At 37.7% G+C, this 21,450-nt stretch overlaps 1 protein-coding gene across 3 annotated transcripts in view; it reads right to left on the bottom strand.

Annotated features, from left to right (window-relative positions):
• The window catches only part of ATP8A1 (ATPase phospholipid transporting 8A1), a 3,191,789-nt gene that overhangs the window by 679,532 nt on the left and 2,490,807 nt on the right, over nucleotides 1-21,450 (bottom strand). For all 3 annotated transcript variants that reach the window (XM_044061519.1, XM_044061518.1, XM_044061517.1), the window contains one exon: nucleotides 8,895-9,017. In XM_044061519.1, the coding sequence (XP_043917454.1) occupies nucleotides 8,895-9,017 (123 nt within the window). The remainder of the gene's footprint in view (nucleotides 1-8,894; nucleotides 9,018-21,450) is intronic.

A 21,450-nucleotide genomic window follows, 5' to 3' on the forward strand; every position in this document is an offset into this window, starting at 1 on the left:
CTCCAACATATTCCTTTTATGGGAGAACTAATTTTACTGATTCTATCTGGGGTTAAGAATGCTCTGTGCAAGCATTTCCAATTAAAAACTTTCCAGTATTGTGTAAAGGATGTATATTTTATCGATAATAAGATATTTGTTTTAATATCTTCATTTAACTGTACTGAGTGTCCTTTTGTTATATATTTCCAATATGACGTTTTGGGTGTTGTTTTATAGTTTATCAATATTTTGTAAAATTCTGAAATACTGTTTCCCATGTCAAAGTCATTATATGCGATTTCATATATGTATTTCGTAAATTTAGGTATTTCTTTAAATAAAGAATTGTTAATTATTCTACTTAAATCTTGTGAATATGACAGAATACTCTGTAAAGTTAGCCAGTCCTGTTGTGGAATTTTGTATGTTGTTTTTGTTACTTGCATATCTAAAACTTTTAGTTCTTTGATACACTAGAGCCTACAAACAAATCCTTTCTGTTCCCAGGAATTAATAATTTCTCTATATATTTTATGTGGAAAGTTCTTTGTGACTATAAATGGTGTTAAAAGATCAAACCAGATTTTTAAATCTATATTTGTATTAATCATTTTCTTAAATGAGTCAATGTAATAATTAATCATACAAGTTTTAGTGGTTGTGTTATATTGCATACTAAAACATAATATGTGTCATGGGAAATTGTTTTTATCTGTTATTTGAAATTTTTTTTTGTAAATCAAATTCATTTATTGATATTACAGTTAGTAATTCTTTCCAATTTGCAGAGTAATTTGGACTTATCCAATGTGAGATTGTTTTAGATACTGATGCTTTCATATATGTTTCTATATCAGGAAAGTTTAATCCTCCCTGTTTCCATGGTCTGATATGATGTACTAAAGCCATTCTGTTTCTTTTGGGAAACCATAAAAATTTTATTAGGCATGAATTTATTTCTTTAAGTATATTCCTTTCTGGTAACAGTTGTATTGCCAAGGGTATATATAGGATCTTGGGCAGTAAAACCATTTTAACTGTAGTCTATCTTCAAATGTTAATATTATTTTGTTCCATTTTTCCACAGAGATTTTAATTGTACTGATGATATTATTGTAGTTTTTTGAGACTAATTCATTATTATCCTTGCATAACTCAATTCCTAGATATTGTAAGGTAGATTCTTGTTTCCCTATGATGTGATCTCCCTTAGTCTGCAGTTCTTTTTTTATTTAAAAATACAAATCTTAATTTTGACTTACTGAAACGGAGTCCTGAAGTCATGTGAAATTTGTCAATTAATATATCTAATTCTTTTAATGTCTCTTTTGTATTAGATAATGTTAGTAATATGTCATCAGCAAATAGCATTACTTTAGAATTGTATTGTTCATAAACATCTATTCCTCTGATTTTTATATTGTTATGAATTGAATCTGCCAATATTTCAATAGCCAGAGCAAATAGAATCGGTAACATGGGACATCCTTGTTTAGTGCTTTTTGTTATAGGTATAGATTCAGAGGTAAAATGACCTAACTTGACATATGCTAAATTATTTGTATATATATATATATATATATATATATATATATATATATATATATATATATATATATATATATTCTTTAGGAGATGAACAAAGAATGCAGGAAGTTCAAATAGCATTAGGATTTTGAATAAATAGTCCCAATTTAGGGAATCAAAGGCTTTCTCTATAGCTAAGCCAGTTATGAGTTTTTCTTTATTTTCTTTATTGACATACTCTATAAGAGAAATTATCCTTTTAATATTGTCATGTGTGTATCTATGATATATACATCTAGTTTGATTATTATTTATTGTTTTGGCTAGTGGTATTTTCATTCTGTTAGTTAATATTGTAATAAATATCTTATAGTCATTATTTAATAATGGCATACGTCTACATGAGGTACAGAGTTTGGGGATTTGTTTTCCTTCAGGATTGGTGTGATTAAGGATTATCTTCAACAGGGTGGGATTAAAGCTTGTGACTGAATTTCTAATAGAGTTTTATGGAAGAGGGAAAGTATCTTTCAAGGAAAAAGTTTATATATTTCCATAATTATGCCACCTATACCTGGAACTTTATTATTTTACCCTCTTTTATTGTATCTGTAATTTCTTTGTAGGATATGGGTGCTCGCAGGTCTAGTTTTAATTCTTCTGGTATTTTTTTATATTAGAACATTTTTCATCTAGATTTAATTGATCGATATGTATACTTTCTTTTTGGAAATGTTCCATACAGTGATTTCTATAGGCATCAAGAATGTCACCTATATCCGAGACATTTTTCCCTTTCTTTTCATGGAAAATACTTTTAATGTTATTAGCTTTTGATTGTATTTATTCTTGTGATTAAATTATTAGATATTTGGGAGACGTGGCCAAGATATTAATTTTTAGTTTTTCTTAAAGCTAAACTAGTTTTATGTGTTAGAATTCCATTGTATTTATTGTTTAATACTTCTACTTTCTTTTTCATCTCCAAATGATTTTGATTTTTTTCAGCTTTTACTGACAAAAGTTTGGATTGTAGATCTAATAATTCATAATTCCATTCTCTGATTTTTTTTTTATACCAAGTTAGGGTTTTACCATATATGTAAGCTTTTAACGAGTCTCATATTGTTATTTTATCTCTGTGGTGTAATTAATATATAAGAAAGACTGCAATTCAGATAATAACCAGGGTTTGAACTCATTAATTTTAGTTATATATGCTGGAATTCTGGAGTTAAAGATTAATGATTTGTGCCCATTTTGAAGTTTTAGTATCAATGAATTGTGGTCTGAAAAGGGACAGGGAGTGATTGAGAAATTAATGATTTTAGGGTGTAAGTCATGGGCAGCAAATATTTTATCTATTCTAGTTTGGGTACCAAATCTGTGATCTTGATGGGAAAACAACAAAGCTTTATCTTCTTTAAATCTGAAAATATCTACCAGATGAAATGATTCTACCCACTTGTTTAAAGCTTTTGATACAGCAGATGTATGCAGCGGTCTTTTATTTGTAGTTTTAGAAATATCAAATATACAGTTAACATCTCCTTCTAATATTAAGTTGCCTTTATAATTATTGGAAATGAAATTCAAGTGTATCCAAGTGTTTTTTAACAGTTCCTGTACCAATGCCTGGGAACCAGTATAGATTGGCTAGGGTCCATATTCTGTTATTATATTTAACTATTACTAATGCCATAAGGCCTTCTTTATTCTTCATGCTTATAAATGACTTCTGGGATAATCACATTTGTTTTCCATAAAACTGTTACCCCTTTTGTCTTTGTCTTATAAGTGGAATGCGGCAATATCATATTTTCCTTAGGATTCTATATGTAATTGTCATTTGTTTTGAAATGAATTTCTTGAAGGAAGACAATTTATGCTTTATTCAGTTTTAAATACTTCAGTAGATCTTGCTAGGATTGTTTAATCCATTGGTATTTAAAGATAATAACGTTAAATCCATCTTAGGTTATTTAGATTATGTATTTTTTTGTTTTATTGTGACTATTAAACATTTTCCTCTGATAACTATAAAGTATATGTTTGAGCTTTTAAAGGAAATTAATCAGTTTTATACTTTGATCAGGCATACTAAAAATGTCTTTGTGAACTAATAAATTTAAATTAATAAATGTTAACAAAACTAAGATCCGCATTAGCCATGGAATGAAAATCATTCCTTATCTGATGAATAAACCAAAGTCCATCAGATTATCACTCATACATTGACAATACAGAACATCTGAGCTGCATAAATTGAATTATCATATGGAGAATATTTTCTAGGAATAAGCAATATTTACATTATTTTGAACAGATATAGTACTATTGTAGATCAGACAGAATTCTAATGCAATATAAATGTCTACTTATTGTATAAGCAATTAATATTTACATGAAAGATAGATGACATACAAATTCAATCATAGTAAAGTAGGATGTATCATATATAAAACCTCAGTAAAAGATAATAGCACACAGTTATTTAACATATTCGCCCTCATTGATGAAGTCTTTCAAAACTTATTATTTACTATAAATAGATGGTAATAATTTTTATAACTACAATGTATTTTACTGGATATATCAGAAGTTATATTTCAATGTTTGCCAGCATTTAAGTAATCACTTTGCTTGCTGCTAACTTACTTAAAGCATCAAGTTTGTTTTATGTGAACATTGATGAAAGTTAGTGCATTTAATTATCAGTGCATCCCCCCTCCATTTCCTACCCATAAGGATTTTTATATCTGTCATTTCTTATTATAAAATGAGTGAAATTATAGGTTAAAAACAACAAATTCACTTATTGTGATTAATGATTACAAGTTCCCTTTCCATATTCATAAATTTCCATTTTATGGCATATACTGAAAGTTTTTAGATTTAAATGGCAACATTCTATTTTGTATAATCAGCAAAGGTTAAACTGAGTGATTATTGTCAATTTAATACTATTTTTTCAGAATGTGATTGCTACATGCTGTGACATTCCTAGTTCAGGCTTCTACTGTTTCCCCTTGAATAAATTTGTCAGTTTGATGCCATGTATAAAACATTAGTTACATTGGTAACAGGTTAAGTATTATGTAAGGTTAAGATGAGTTACAAAACCACAATTCAAGTTAAAGCAATTATATGACTTGTTATGCACATTTACTTACATGAGAAAAATCATCATGCTTCCCCCTTTATGTTCAATATAGTGCATTTAATTTATGACAAGTTAAAACAGTTGTGCTATTATACACAAGCCCATGTTATTAAACTGTCTATTGTCAATTTAATACTATTTCTTTAGAATGTGATTGCTACATTTTGACACATTCATAGTTCAGGTTTCTACTGTTTCCCTTGAATGACTTTGTCAGTTTGATGTCATGAATTAAACATCAGTTACCTTGCTAACCACTGAGGTTTTATATATGGTAAAGATGGGTTACAAAAACTACAATTCAAGTTAAAGCAATTACATGACTTGTTATGCATATTTATTTATATAAGAAAATCATCATGCTTCCCCTTGATGTTCAATGTAGTGTGTCATTTATGACAAGTTAAGACAGTAGTGTTATTATGCACAAGCCTATGTTATTAAATCCTGTCTTTAATATCTAAATTCAGCAGACTGCTTCATCTTATATGACGATTATATATTTTATGTCTACATTTACTAAAATCATACATTACATAACTATTGTGTGTGTGTGTTTTGTTTTTTGGCTGTTGTTTAGTTATTTGAGAGAACACAAGCTGTAATGCTTATTCTTATTATTAGCTCCTTCCAAGCATGTTTATAGTCCATAGACTTTAAATTATGAGACCCTTCTAGTTTCTTATTTGTTATAAGTATATTTCCATCCTTATATACACACATATCAATACTTCAAGCATGGGCAACAATGTTCATCCAAGTTTTGCCAGAATACCATTCACTAGTTCATGTGGTATGTTTCCAGGCTGTTCTTAAAATACCCAAACCAATATTTGTCCTGTTCCATTTTACCAGCCTGTTCCATGCAGTGGCTACTCTGCCAGTGAACCACTCAACACACCTTCCATTCCCACAGATATTGCCACAAAGGAAATCTAATGACTCTCTAGCACTTCCCGGCAACCCCAAACAGCCCTAAAATCAGCTATCCCCATATGCCCAACATGTCCGAGCAAGCTCACCTCCCAGACCACTGCAAAGGGTAATGCACAAGACCAAGTGCTCTTAGTCTTTCACAATAACTCAGACTTCCACTCTTATGTGAATCCTTAATGTGTTTGGACCAAAATATATTTTAAATATAAATTGCACTTATTTTATTTATTTTTTTAATCAGGAATCACCTTAATGAGCTAAACCAACTGTTGGGAGACCATCACTATGTGTACATGTGGTTTAAAACAGCCCCTTTATTATATATATTTTTTTAAAACCAAAAACTTCATTGCAGAGAATCATCTCGGAGGCTCCTCAGAGCCATCAGCATTATCGTCACTCTGTCTCTGTTACCATAGCAACCTGCGAGCATCTGTTTCTGTTAGTATGTCTGTGTACTGCATACCAGAGGTTTGTGATGCATCTGAAGCAAAGCTTCACTTCACTGTAACTTCATGCCTAAATTCCCTCCCTTTCAGTGAGGCAGCAGCCAGGAAAAGAACAGAGAACAAACAGATAAAAAAAAAAAAAAAACTCTCCCAACAAGCCGCCACAACAACAGATCACACATTCTTCCAGCCTTCACACCTCTCACACAGCATTTGTATAAACAAACTATTTTCTGCCAAAATATCCCAGATCACAGTTTTATCCACCCCCTTCCCCTGAATCCAGGTTAAAACACCAAATGTCTCTTCCTAATACACAAGCATCAATAAACCTCAATCACAAGCCGCAACCCACAGCTTCCCAGAGATGAAAATGGCAACATATAACAGCTGCCAGACACAGTTGCATCCACACACACCATGTCAGGCTTAATCAAACAGCTCTCGAAGTTATGATACCTGCCATAATTGATATTAACTATGTTTAGACAGAAGAATAATTACATTTGTACTAGCTGCCAGACACAGTTTTATCCATGTACACCATATCAGGATTGATCAAACAGCACTCGTAGCTGTAATACCTGCCATAATTGATATTAACTATATTTAGACAGAATAATGACATTTGTACTAAGAGCTTGCTGCTATTATTTAACCAGGATATACATGACATTTCTAAATCATACTTTAACTGAAGATGGCATTAGTCTCCATGACAGCATTTTTTCAAAACACTCTACTGTTACTGCTATTATATATGATGTTAATTTGTTACATTTGAGTCTGAATTCTGATGAATGGTGCCTTGTTGAATTAGTTAATTAATTACTTAAATTATTATAAGTAAAATCAATGAAAAATGAACAAGATAAGTATTAATTGAGTTCAAGTAGGGGAATAGAAACGTCTATGTTTGTATTATATGTTGCTTTGTTTGCCTTTTATATAATGAAAATAGTAACCCATCTTGACCTACCTTTGTTTGTGAAGAATTATTGACTCTTTGAACATTCTGAATAAATCATTACTGTTTATCAGTTGTTTAAGAAACCTTCCTTTTTTTAAATAAAAACAGATGACAAGTGATGTACCATATCAGTTGATACTTTGAGAGATGTAGTTATAAGAGCTATTTTTTTGGGACAGCTATCTTGGAATCAGTTTTTTGTTTCTTCTTTCTAGCATCAGTCCAAGGATTTGTTTCTTTTATTCTTTTAAGAGTAGGGGGCTATCCATTCCATTTCTTCTGTGATAGACACTATGTTGTTGTTTTTGATGAATATAGTAGCTTCTTCTAAGTCATTAAAGGTTCTCATGTCATTGGAAAAGTAAGAAAGGGCAGCTGTGCTTTAATGTTGTTTTGTTTCAACAGTTTTATTATTGGCCAGAATTTTTTCCTTTGTTCTAGTATTCTGGAAGAATAATCATTGTCAAACCTTATCAGGCTTTGATTGTATTTTAAGGGTGATTTTCTCCAAGCAGATTTTAATGTTAGTTCCTTGTCCAAAGACAAAGGAAATTTTATAACTATGGAGCTAGGTGGAGTATTTGTTGAGTTAGAAGCAGGTTTCCTCAGTGCTCTATGCACCCTTTCAATTCTAAATGAAAGTCCCTCTTTCAAGTCTAAAAATTCAGGAATCCAGGTTAAGAATCAAATCATGTCTTCTCCTTCAGTGTTTTCAGGCAGACCAGAGATCCTTACATTGTTTCTCCTTTCCCTGTTTTCTACGTCATCTATTTTGTTAAGCAGCCATGTATTCTGTTTAAGCAGAAATTCTTTTTGGAATTCTCTTTCTTTGAATCTCCCTTCGATGTCATTTAGAGCAGTCTCTATATTTGTTATTTTTGTATGGTGTTGCTGTAATAGTTCCTTAAGCATATCAGTCTGTTTTTGATAATTTCATTTGAGGTTTTCTAAGTCATTTTTAAAGCCATCCATCTTCAAAGATAGTTCCTGTAAGGTAGATGTCATCAACTGCAGTTCTTTTTTCAAAGCAGCATCTGGATGAGAATTCTTTGAGTTGTTCATATTCACTGACTCAATATATCTCCAAGTTACTTGACATGAAAGTTTTTGTATGTCTCCACCAAAACTGATATTTATGTAGTTTAGTAGTTTATCTATAGATTTCTGATGTTTTAAACTTGAAAATAATACAATTTTTCTATATTATTATATTAGTTTATGGAGCTCTCAAAATTCACTGCTCTCAGTTGGCCATCTAGGCTCCACCCCCACAATGTCATTTTGTGGTGGTATGCAAGGAGAAAGCCTATCTCATCATTATCACTTCCTGAAGAATTTAGAGTAAGAAGTTAGCACATTTGATGCTAGAATCAGTACCCATCCACAGCCCCTTTTCCCATTTTTGCACATGGGGTTGGGTATCACTTCAACAGTGACAATCATCTAGAGCCAAGGTTTACACAGACTGTTGGCTAGTCCTGCCATGGTTGTTCTTCCACACCACACACTTGCATGCACACTCATACCTATGGTCAATTTAGAGTGTCCAGTCCACCTACTGAATGTCTTTGGAATGGGGTAGGGAACCCATCAAACACAGGGAGGACATGCAGACTCCATACAGAAGGAAACTCTGCTGAGAATCGAACTGAGGAACCTCTTGTTGTGAGATGACAACACTGTCTGTTGTACCACTGTGTTAGACCCATAATATCTGACTGAAAACTGAAGCTATAGTAATGAAAACCAAGCTATTTGCTCTTTCTTATACTATAAATGATTTCTTAATTTGTTAATACATAATGAGAAGCACTTCACACAAGAAATTAAATACAAAATCAATTTACACATGACTGCTGTGCCCTACCTTTGTGTTGAAATTCAGTGCATTTTGAGATGTTTTATATAACTCTGGATATTTCAGCATGTTTTCTTTGTGGCACGATCTCTCAAATATTCCAAGTGCAAGAGGTGGCAAAGCTGTAAAGATCTAACACATCAAAACACATCCATTAATACCCATCAAGGTGATCAAGTGATAACATGAAATAAAAGTGATGAATAATGTAGCTTATAAAAATTATACAGTGATAGCTCATTAGTATTCAAAAACCTGCATGCTGATTGGTCGTCAACCCAACCAGCGTGCTTGTTGTAAATCGAGCATATACTAAAAGAAAAAAGTCTAGTCGCTGAAGTGCGACTGGACTTTCTGCTGTTAGTATATGCTATGGAGGTATATGTCTCAAATGTCTACATTTTCAGAGAATATCCAGAATTTTGCCTCATATTTTTGGTCTGTGCATCATAAAATGTGTTTTTTGACAAATCACAAAGGAATAAAGTCACTAAATAATTACAAGCATTTCAGTTTCAGAATTCATATCCTTCAAGCAATGCACATTAACAAACATCTTGTTATTCTTAAGTTTATAAAAGCAACATTTACAATTGGTCCCTATTTTGGGGTCTTTGTCCCCCATTATTTAAGACTTTGTGACATTTCTTGAGCTAAAAGGCTGAAAATTTGCATGGAGGGCACAGTAAACACAAGGAAAATCAGGTTCGTTCTGCAAAGATAAAGAAATGTACCTGATTTTTCTTCTATTTTTTGCCCTGTCTCTCCCGTACCTCTAAACTGTCCAGATTTCATAGTTTAAAAAAAAAAAAAAAAAAAAGGCACCGGAGATCTTCCATTCCCTGTTGCTTGTTTTCAGCAGCACTGATGTACTGTGCAAGTGTGGGAATGTTAAGTCCCCATATGCACGCACAGTACATCAACAAACGAGGAAGAATGAGGAAATACTGCAGAAACACTATTGCACCATTATACAAAGACATTACTTAAAAGTAAGCAATTTTTTTCTTAAATAATGCCATTGTATAATAGCAATAACTTACTCATAGGTGTGGGTATATGAGGATTTATTCATAGTTGGCACTGTTTAATCACTCGGGCTTTGCCCTCATGATCAAATCATGCCAACCATGGGTAAATCTTCAATATACCCACACGCACTCATCGGTTATTGCTTAAATATCCAAATAACATAACACATCACTCAGAATGTTAACACACACACACACACACACACACACACACACACACACACACACACACACACATTCCACAGCAGCACTTCCAAAATGGAATGCTTCATAACACACAGGAGACATTTTCTTAAAAAATGGTATGTCTCAAGAGGTCTCATAGCTTTCTTACAAGCTGCTGCAGATAACAAAAAAAAAAGAAAAAAAAAAGCAACCCACAGCTGTACAAACTTCAATAAAGTTACATGAATCATATTTAAATTTGCATCAATGCATCTTTACTGGTCCCAACATAAGCAAAATTACATACTAACAAACAGCCCTAGTGTGAAGACTCAGGCAAGTGGAACAGACAGACACCAACCATAAATCCAGGTCTCAGTTATGAGATCACACTTCATAAATATTACAAACCACAAAAGAGAGTCTTTGCAAACGTCTGCACATTAATCATCCTGAGAGGAGCCAACCCTCCAATGTCAAGTCTCTATCAAAATATTCATGCTCACCCAGCAAAAGAAAGAGAGGGTCTCCTCTCCATTCTTTCCAGGAGAGAAGAAAAGTTTCCCAAGAAGCCAAAGAAGAAAAAAAGAAAGAAAAATAATACATTGTATGTTAGGTATACCTCACATATTGTAACTCCATGTCTTTGAGTGGTTATCAGTCAACAAAAGTCTGCTGTAAACCTCTCCTCCTGCTAAAGCATGGAAGTCAAGTGAAGAATTCTCAGAAGCACTGAATGGGTCTACTTCTTCCAGTTTTTTGTCGTCTTGCTGTCATCAGAGGATTGTCAGTGAAAGAGCTGATGGGCACAATCCTCTTCAGATCTTCTCCAAAAAGTGAAGACCGAGGGAAGAGAAGATGAGCCTTATTTATGAGGTAAAATAAGGCATTAAAAATATACATATAAATGATGACATAACCAAACTGGGAGTTTGAGGGGAGGGGTGTTGCTGACCTGCTAACTGATTCAAATTCAAATGTTTGAAGGATGGAGTTATGGTGTGTGCAACATGACTAACCTTCCATTTTCAGGTCTCAAATAGCAGAAAATTGTGTGAGATAAGTATCAGGTTGTTTACAAAAATCAAAAGTGGAGATGTTTATAGAAACTGAAGGTGGAGATAATTCATTAAAATCGAATAAGGAATTATTGTCTCTAACTGTCTCTGCCCTTGGAATGAGTGTCCAAACTACATTTTTTTTTTATAAATGTAAAAGCAGAAATCCAGGTCCAAACAGTACAGGTATCCTAGGTAGGAGCTCCTGAAAAAATGAGGCTTGAACTTGGAAGCTGTTTTCTTCCTGAAGGATAGTATTTCCAACAAAAGAAAAAGTGTTGACCCTTCCATGAGTGTAGCCTGCCCTGGGGGAAGGAATAAAAATATTCAATGGTTTCTCACTCTTTTGGGTTGATGAACTCGATCCTGTATATTCCTGGTTGCACTCTCGCTTTTTTAGTAACTGCCTCTTGAAAGAGCCTTTTTTCTGTGATGTCCACAGTTTTACAGCCTTTGTAAATGCTGGTGTTAGCTCTTATAAGAGCTGTTCGTTAGCCTTGGCATGAATTGTCTTTTCTAGTGAGCTCTGATAAGAACTGCTGTGGCTGTGTGTTTGCCTGGGATTAATCCCTTGTTTTTTTTTTTTTTTTTGTCTTTTGTCCTGTGAGCTCTGAAAAGAGTTGTTGTGTTATTCCCCTGTTTCACGTTGGTCAGAGAGCCTTGAAAAGAGCTGTTGAGTTTTTGCATGTCTCATCTGCTTCCCCTTCTGGATGGTGCAGTGTGCCCTGTTCAGGGCTGCGCTGTACCCAGATCTGAACCTTTTGGTTTCTTTTGTAGCCCTTAAAAAGACTTTTATGTGCACTCTCCAAGCGTTGGTCAGAATGTCCCAAGAGCTGGTGGTGTGTGGGTTTTTATGCCCCTGTTGGAGGGGCGGGGATCCAGTCCGGCCTATCAGGTGTGGCAGCTTCTGGTGGGCATGGTCTTTCTGTTCAGACATGTGGTCCTTAGTGTGTCAGACCTGACTGGAGTTTCCTGTTCCTTCTGTGGTGGTGACATATCTTTTTTGAAATCTCCAAGCGCGAACCAGCCAGTGGGACTTATGTTTTTCCTTTTACCGTACCTCTTCAACCGTAGTTCAGCAGACCATTATCCAGTTAATAAAATACAGTATCAATGACTAAATAACTAATAAATTGCCTGACTAAATCACTTTACTTAACGTCCAAGTTTTTGCAGGGAAATTAGCGTGTTAAAAGTGGAAAACATGAAACATTTTAATGTTCCTTTAACTTCCAAACATCTTTAAACAGATATATTAAATGTATGCATCCAGCAGTGGACATTCAGATGCAGTCACATAAAGTGCAGTACCCTAGTGTGTTACAGCGAGCTGTAATGCTGGTCCGTGAAGGGCCTTAAAAGAATAAGTTGTAAATTTTATACCATGTAGTGAAACCCTCACATTTGTTGTAATCGTTTTCCGTGTCATTTTATTGTAATCAGTTGGGTCGGGTTAGCCTTATCCATTAAACTGAGGCACAATTAATCTAAATTATGAGTCAGTTAGGAATAGAGCAGTGCAGCCATGGTGTCTAAACTGCATGGGTTTCTAATGAATGTATTAATGTGTTCTTTGCGCTAAGGATAATGCCCCTATGGGGGTTGTGTTCCAATGGATTTTTCTTTTGCTAGAGCTTACTTAATTAGGTTTGTAAAAAATGAAATAAATGAAATGAAAGAAATGAAACAGGAAATGAAAGAAAGGACTTGGAGAAAGTGGAATAATGTAAGGGACGAAAACATGGAAAAATGGTGGGAACAGACTCGTGTGTGGGCCGTGGGTGTAATGCCCTGACCCACACTTGTTTCTCTGTGGTTAGATTGTTACTGTATATTTATTGCTTATGAGTGTGGAAATAGGTTTTAGGAACGGCGGGGTAAAGAGAGCAGCTCAGAAATGCTTGAGCAGCTCTGGAAACCCAATGGGTTTATAATGTGTGTGATGCCCGCGCCCTGGGCCAGCAATCAAGTAGCCTCAATCCTCACCACTAACACCAGAGAGAGCGTCTCATATGAGAGGAAAGGATAACAAATACACACAGTAACGTGCAATTTCCCAGAGCACACAGAGATCACATGGAGCGGGTTGATCCCTTGCACTCCAGGTCCCCAATAAGACTCCCCACTGGCACAGCTATAGGGTCCAGATCTCAGCCTAGCTGGCAAGCTAACTTCCAGTACCCTCTCTGTCCAACCAGTGCTTTGTGTCCCTGCCCAAGTAGCTGACACACACACACACACTTTGAGATAAGTATTTATATAACTTCACAGACACTCCTGGGAAAGGCTGACACAGATTCTCCAGCTGTGCCCTTTTACCCAGACTATACGCTAGTAATTACTGCCACCAACAGCTAATAATTATCAGCTACCCAAAGGCCCTTAAAAGGGTGTCCAATTATTACTGTGCAATATTAATATCCAATAGTAGTGTAAATTAAGCAATCAAGGCTTATTGGAATGGCTTAGTACAAGATCACTTATAAGCATGCAATGTACTCTAGAGCATGCAATGTACTCTAGAGCTTAAATTATCTCTACATAAACCAGCTACAGTTGAAAAGGGTTTAAAAATATTTAATAATAAATACTAAAAACACAAGACAATACTACTACACCACAGTGCTATTCAAGAGTTCAGAGATCACACAGAAACATAAAATAATTCAGTAGTACAGTTCTGACATAACAAAAAAACACAGTCTAATCTTTATAGTCCTAGCTATTTCTACAAGAAAACATCCTTTTAATATAACTTACTTAAGACAACAGGCAGTGCTGAGTTAGATGTCCAAGATCAAAATGCTTACAGTCTCTCTCTGAGAAACAGTTTTTAAAATCACTAACAAACATTTCTGCTGGGCCGTCTCAGATTACATCATGTTTTTTGACACTTAGGTTTCCCAGTATACACATTACATCATTTTGACATTTTCCTGGTTCCCAGGCCACACAGAAACTGCATTTACATTCTTTTACACTTAAAGCAATAAAGGACAATCCACATGTAAATTCTGGTCATTAACTTTAGCCTTAAAACGATAAAAACAATGTGCAAGTCCAGACATAATGACTCCAAGCTCTGGAGATTAAAAGAACATACAGGACATGATTTTAATTTCAAAGAACAGATGTGAAATGCTTGACTTAGTTTCCTTACAGCAGATGACAATGTTGCTACAATCTTAAAGTTAAAGATTTTACAGTATTTTTCTTTCATTTAAGAAACAAGTCTGTATTTTACATTTGTATTCACAAATGCCAGAATTATGTATCACATTCTATTTTTCAAGGCTGGCAGCCTTCACCCATCTCTACCCAAGCTTCACATCTCCCCCTCCTCCCTGGAGAACTCAAGCTAGTTTTTCAGGTGACCCTTGAGAAACGCCACTTGAGAGGGTTAGGTCTATCTGAGTGTATCTCACCCCATTCCCTGTCTTGAGAGCCCATCTGCATTGGCATTGCTAATCCCACTGTGGTGCTGCACTGACATATCATATGCTTGCAACCCCAGGCTCCATCTTAGCAACTTGGCATTTTGCTGACTGGCTCTGTTTAACTATGTTAGAGGGTTGTGATCTGTCATAACAGTGAATTTCCTTCCATACAGATAAGGCTGAAGTTTCTGCAGTGCCCACACTATGGCTAGACATTCCTTCTCTACAGCTGCATAGCATTCCTCCCTGGGTTGGAGCCTATGACTGAGATAAACCACTGGGTGCTCTTCACCCCCTGAAGAAATCTGGCTAAGTACAGCCCCCACCCCATAGTTTGAAACATCCACCTGTACAACAAAATCTTTGCTGTAATCTGGACTGGCTAACACAGGGGGTCCTCCCAAAGCTTCTTTAAGCTTCTGGAATGCCTGCTCACATGCTGGAGTCCACACTACCTTATCTGTCCTGTTCTTCCTTGTCAGGTCTGTGAGGGGAGAAGCTATGGTACTATAACTGGGGATGAACTTTCTGTAGTACCCTGCTATCCCTAAAAATGCCCTCACCTGCTTTTTGGTAACAGGTGCAGGCCATGCCTGAATGGCTTCCACTTTGGCAGGTTCTGGCCTTATCTTACCACTCCCCACTCTATGTCCTAGGTAGGAGACCTCCGCCATACCCACCTGACATTTGCTGGGCTTAATGGTCAGCCATGCCCTCTGTAGTCTGCCCAGCACCTCCCTGACATGCTGAAGGTGCTTTGGCCAGGAATGCCTGTAGATGGCAATATCTTCTAGGTAAGCAAGGGAAAACCCTCCTGCTCCTGCTAGGATATTATCTACCAGCCTCTGGAAAGTCGCTGGGGCATTCTTCATCCCAAAGGGCATCTTTGTGAACTCATACAAGCCAAAAGGAGTCACAAAGGCTGACTTCTCTCTAGCAGTGGGATCAGCTGCCAGTACCCTTGGTAAGAGCAATGGTTGTAAGATACTTAGCCCCACCCAGCTGCTCTTGGGCCTCATCTGTCCTAGGCATGGGGTAAGCATCCGACTCTGTGCGACTATTTAATTTCCTGTAGTCCACACAGAACCTGGTGCTGCCATCCTTCTTTGGCACCAGCACCACTGGGGAGGCCCAGGGACTGTTGGACTCTTGAATCACCCCTAGTTCCAGCATCTCCTGTACCTCTTCCCTCAGAATCTGTCTGACTCTCTCAGGCACCCTATAAGAGGCCTGCCTAAAAGCCTTTGGGGTCCTGTATCCACCTGGTGCTGCCCCAGGTGGGTGCACCCTGGTTTCCCAGTGAACATGTCCTCAAATTCCTGCAACACTGCCTGGATTTCTTGAACCTGGGTAGGAGATAGCTGCTGTGACATTGCTACCCCTTCCACTGAGGTGTCAGCCCGAGCCTCACTGAGGAGATGAGGAGATCAGTCTCCAGATCTCCCTCAGATTCCTCCTGCAATCCCTGCAAATGCTCAGCACAAGGGCCTCCCTATCATGGTAAGGTTTCATTATGTTAACATGGTACAATTTGTGCCCCTGCCATCTGCCTAGTAGTTCCACCATGTAGTTAACATCATGTACCTTTTTACCACCTTGTAGGGACCCTTCCAAGCTGCTTGCAACTTCTTGTGTCTGACAGGAATGAGAACCACTACCTTCTGCCCCACAGCGTACTATCTAACTCGAGTACTCCTGTCATACCACACCGTTTTCTGTTGTTGGACTTCTGCCAGGTTCTCCTGGGCCAAGCCCATGAGTTCCCTGAGTCTTGTCCTGAGGTTTAGGACATATGCCACAACAGACTCCTTGTGAGACTCGCACTCACCTTCCCACTCATCTCAAATTAGATCTAGAGGTCCCCTCACCCTATACCCATACAGCAACTCAAAGGGTGAAATCCTGTGGATTCCTGAGGAACCTCTCTGTAAGCAAACAACAGATGTGGCAAATATTTGTCCCACTCCCTCTTAAACTGATCTGCAAATGCCCATAGCATGGACTTGATTGTAGAGTTTAACCTTTCAACCAGACCATTAGTCTGGGGATGGTAGGCGGGTGTTCTTCATGTGCTTCGGGTGTTCTTCATGTGCTTCACCCCACAGGACTTCCACAGACAAGCCAGCAAGTCTGACATAAATCGGCACCTCTGTCAGACAGTATTTTGTTTGGGAAACCTACCCTGCTGAAAATCTACAACAAATCATTTGCCACCATCTCTGCCTCAATGGAGGACAAAGCCACAGCCTTAGGGTATCGTGTAGCATAATCCACTACCACTAGGATATACTTTTTCCCTGTGAAAATTGGGGTATTCAGAGGACCCACAATATCCATAGCTACCCTCTGAAATGGCTCCTCAATCACAGGCAAGGGCATCAAAGGAGCTCTCACCTTGTCTCCTGCCTTACGTACCTTTTGGCACTGCTCACAGGTCCTGCAGTACCCTGTTACATCTCTGGAAATTCCAGGCCAACAGACGTTTTGCATAATATGCCTCTTTGTACATGTTATGCCCATATGACCTGCAAAGGGAATATCATGGGCTATGGCTAGAAGCGCCAGACGGTAGGCTCTAGGCACTACCAACTGCTGTACTCTCTCACCTTCTAACCCTCCCCCAGGGGTCCACTCTCTGTATAGTAACCCTCTGTCTCAGTATACAGATTCCCCCTCTCATTGAGAATCAGGTGCCTCCCTAGCTACCTGCCTCTGGCCTTGCAATGTAGGGTCTGAGAGCTGAGCCTCTCTCAACTCTCTCCTTGTAACCCTTCCCAGATCCCCTTTCAGAGGAAGTCTGGCATCCTCTGACAGTGGTGCCTTACTGTCAGCCTGGGTACTGCTAATCACCTCTACCTTTGCAGTCACTCTGTCCAAGGGAACATCCGTACCCACAAGCAGCTTTGGCTCACCTTCAGTCTCACTGCTACAGCGTAGCTCACTCCCTGAAGTAACCACCTCACCAGTCCTGGCTGCAAGTATGCAGTCTGTCTCGGTCTCCCCCAGGCTACCAGACCCACATGATTGTCTCCTAGCCTGACTGCGTGTAACTGCATAAGTACATGGTATTGTCTCATCCAAATCCTTCCCTCTCCTTACATCTGCAGGATGGTAGTTTAGTACCCCTGTTGTCTCAATCAAGACAACCTACTATTGGCATTTTGTCTTTCCCACTTACTGGCTCCCTCACCTTTGGTTCCCCACCTTGCCTCCGTGGACACCTGTATGCCACATGGCCCCACTGGTTGCATTCAAAACATTTAACCCTAGCTCCTGGACATATACCTGGACTAGTGGCTTCCCCTGCTACTGGCAAATTTTATTGGGGCAGACTGTGCTGCCCACCATGGGTTCCTTTAGACACTTCCTGTGCATGGCTGCCCTGCTTGCTAGGTATAGGTCTCCCTTCTTCCCCAACTCATCTGAAGTAGCACATTGTCTATCAGCTAACCAGATCCTCATGTCCTCAGGCAAAGTGCTAAGGGCTTGTTCCCTCACCAAAAGGTCTGCCAGCCCTTCAAAAGTGGTGACCTGACATCCACTCACCCAGCTATGAAAATAAGTGCTCAGTTCAGCAACATATTCACACACACTTTCATCTGCCTTGTGTCTATGCTCACAAAACTTTTTCCTATACATTTCAGGTGTTCACTTAAAACATTCTAAAATGCATTTTTTACAGCAGTATAATCAAAACAGACAGTGTCAGGCATTTTTGACAAAAAAGTTACAGCTTTCCCATGGAGTAAGGGGGTCAGGAACTGTACCCAGAGCCTTTGGTCAAAACTATACTGTTTGCATACCCTCTCAAACATATGAATGAAACTATCAAAATTATCCCTCTCTTTAAATTGTGGAAGAAATTTACTGACCTATTGTGCTTCTGGGATCCAATTACTCCCTTCCCCATTACCTCCATGACTCTGGCGAAGAGTCAGCATTTCCCTCTCATGCCTCCTCTGATGCTCCTTTTCTTTAGCTTCTATCTTCAAAAGCCTGGCCTCCAACTCACGTTTCTTTAGCTCCAGCTGGATTTTTAAGTCCACTGCAGAAAGGTTGAGAAGTCCATTCTCCGAGGATATTGCATCTCCACTGCCAGTCTGATTGTCCTTCGCAGAAAGATTGAGTTGTCCATTCTCTGAGGATATTGTATCTCCACTGCCAGTCTGACTGTCCTCCTGGATGCTGTTTTCTGATGCAGCTGTAACCAAGGCTGCAATCAGGTCTGCTTTAGTCAGGTTTCCATGCACCAGTCCCCTAGCCTGGCACATCTCCACCAGCTGGTTCCTTATCAGCTTTCCATACTCCTCAGCTGACATGCTGCCTGCTCACCCTGACTAAATAAGCTAACAAAAGAAATAAAACAATTGTGATCTGAACTCTGAGTAGTCACTGCGTGACTGATTTAAGAGTACAAAACACTTTCATATATTACTGTTCATAAGCTACAGGATTCACTCTACCCACACCACTACAAAACAATTAGTATTTGCCAGCTACTTAATATGTGATGTGGATATCCCAACCACTGCAAATCATGTGACACCTGCACCCTGGGCCAGCAATCAAGGATCCTCAATCCTCAACATTAACCCCAGACAGGACGTCTCATATGAGAGAAAAGGATAACAAATATACACAGTAAAGTGCAATTTCCCTTAAGAGCACACAGAGATCACAGTCAGTCTGGGGCTGGTTGTTCCCTTGCCCTCCAGGTCCCCAATAAGACTCCCCACTGGCACAGCTATAGGGCCCAGGTCTCAGCCTAGCTGGCAAGCTAACCTCCAATACCCTCTCTGTCCAACCAGTGCTTCGTGTCCCTGCCCAAGTAGCTGACACACACACACACACACACACACACACACACACACACACACACACACACACACACACTTTGAGATAAGTATTTATACAACTTCAGAGACATTCCTGGGAAAGGCTGACACAGATTCTCCAGCTGTGACTCTTCACCCAGACTATGCGGTAGTAATTACTGCCACCAACAGCTAATAATTATCAGCTACCCAAAGGCCCTTAAAAGGGTGTCCAATTATTACTGTGCAATATTAGTATCCAATAGTAGTGTAAATTAAGCAATCAAGGCTTATTGGAAGGGCTTAGTACAAGATCCCTTATAAGCATGCAATGTACTCTAGAGATTAAATTATCTCTACATAAACCAGCCACAGTTGAAAATGGTTTAAAAATATTTAATAATAAATACTAAAAACACAAGACAATGCTACTACACCACAGTGCTATTTAAGAGTTCAGAGATCACACAGAAACTTTAAATAATTAAGTAGTACAGTTCTGACATAAAAGAAAAACACTTAGTCTAATCTTTATAGTCCTAGCTATTTCTACAAGAAAACATACTTCTAAGATACCAAGTCAAGAATAAAAGGCAAGCACAGAGAGACCACGTTCCTGTTAAAACATGTAGCATAAAAATAAAAACCTTGTGTACAGGAACGTGAGGGCTTGTAAAACTCAACACTGCTTGTTCGCAAAGTCACAAAAATACTGCATTCCTCTGCAGACACCAGCAAGTAGTACTAAGCAGCAATGGCAAATAAAAAGCAAAACCAGAAAGCAGTCCACAACGTCCAAAACGATAAAAAACCTTCTTTATTGCATGCAGTAGTAAGCGCTTTCACCAGAATGGCTTCCTCAGACTGTAGCAGCATACACATCACACAGTCATTAAATAGCTTCAACAATTAACAGGGTGTTGTTCAAACCAATTAATTAAACAATAAAATATTCATGAAGCTTCTACTATAAAAACATCCATTATGAAACATAGATAAAACAACAGTTAAAAACAAGCAAAAGTGACTGTTCAAAAAATAATAAAATATATTATATATATTATTTTGTATTTAATTTTATTTATTCACAGCTTTACCTAACTTCCTTCTTTTCAAAAAAGGTTGTAGACTAACTTTATCATTCAACCCACACAATTACTCTGAGCTCTGGAGATCAAAAGAACATACAAGACATGATTTTAATTTCAAAGAACAAATGTGAAATGCTTGACTTAGTTCTACTTACAGCAGATGGCAATGTTGCTACAATCTTGAAGTTCAACATTTTACAGTATTTTTCTTTCATTTAAGAAACAAGCCTGTATTTTGCATTTGTATTTACAAATACCAGAATTATGTATCAAATTCTTTTTGGCTAGGCTGGCAGCCTTCATCCATCTCTACCCAATCTTCACAGTGTGTATTAATGTGTCCTGTGTGCTGAGGGTAATGGCTTTACAGGGGTTGTGTTCCGAGGAATTTTCTTGTGCTACAGCTTACTTAATTAGGTTTGTAAAAACCAAATAAACGAAAGGACTTTGAGAAAGTGGAATAATGCAAGGAAAGAAAACATGGAAAAATGGTGGGAAACAGACGTCTGTGTGTGGGCCGTGGGTGTAATGCCCTAACCCACACTCATTTTTTTGTGATTAGATCGTTACTGTATATTTATTGCTTACATGTGTGCGAAAAGATCTGTGTGGTAATAGGTTTTAGGAACGGCGGGATAAAGACAGCGGAAATGTTTGAGTGGCTCAGGTGGAATCGTTCGTTAGGACCTCCTGCAGTTGAAAAATGCTTCTCACAGACCCTTGGATGTGGCTTAAGGGAAACCACAAGCGAAAGAATGTCAGAAACCGTGAACTGGAGAAAGGCTATAAAACTGCGGAGATCACAGAAAAAAAGGCTCTTTTAAGAGCCAATCACTAAAAAAGCGAGAGTGCAACAAGGAACACACAGGATCGAGTTCATCAACCCAAAAGAGTATGAAACCATTGAAGGATTGTATTTGGAAATGCAATGATTAAGCCAGTTATACAAGATTTTTAAGGAGTTTCTTA

Source organism: Protopterus annectens, chromosome 2.part0 (assembly GCF_019279795.1).
Source record: "Protopterus annectens isolate FY-2018-M chromosome 2.part0, PAN1.0, whole genome shotgun sequence".
Lineage (NCBI taxonomy): Eukaryota > Metazoa > Chordata > Ceratodontiformes > Protopteridae > Protopterus > Protopterus annectens.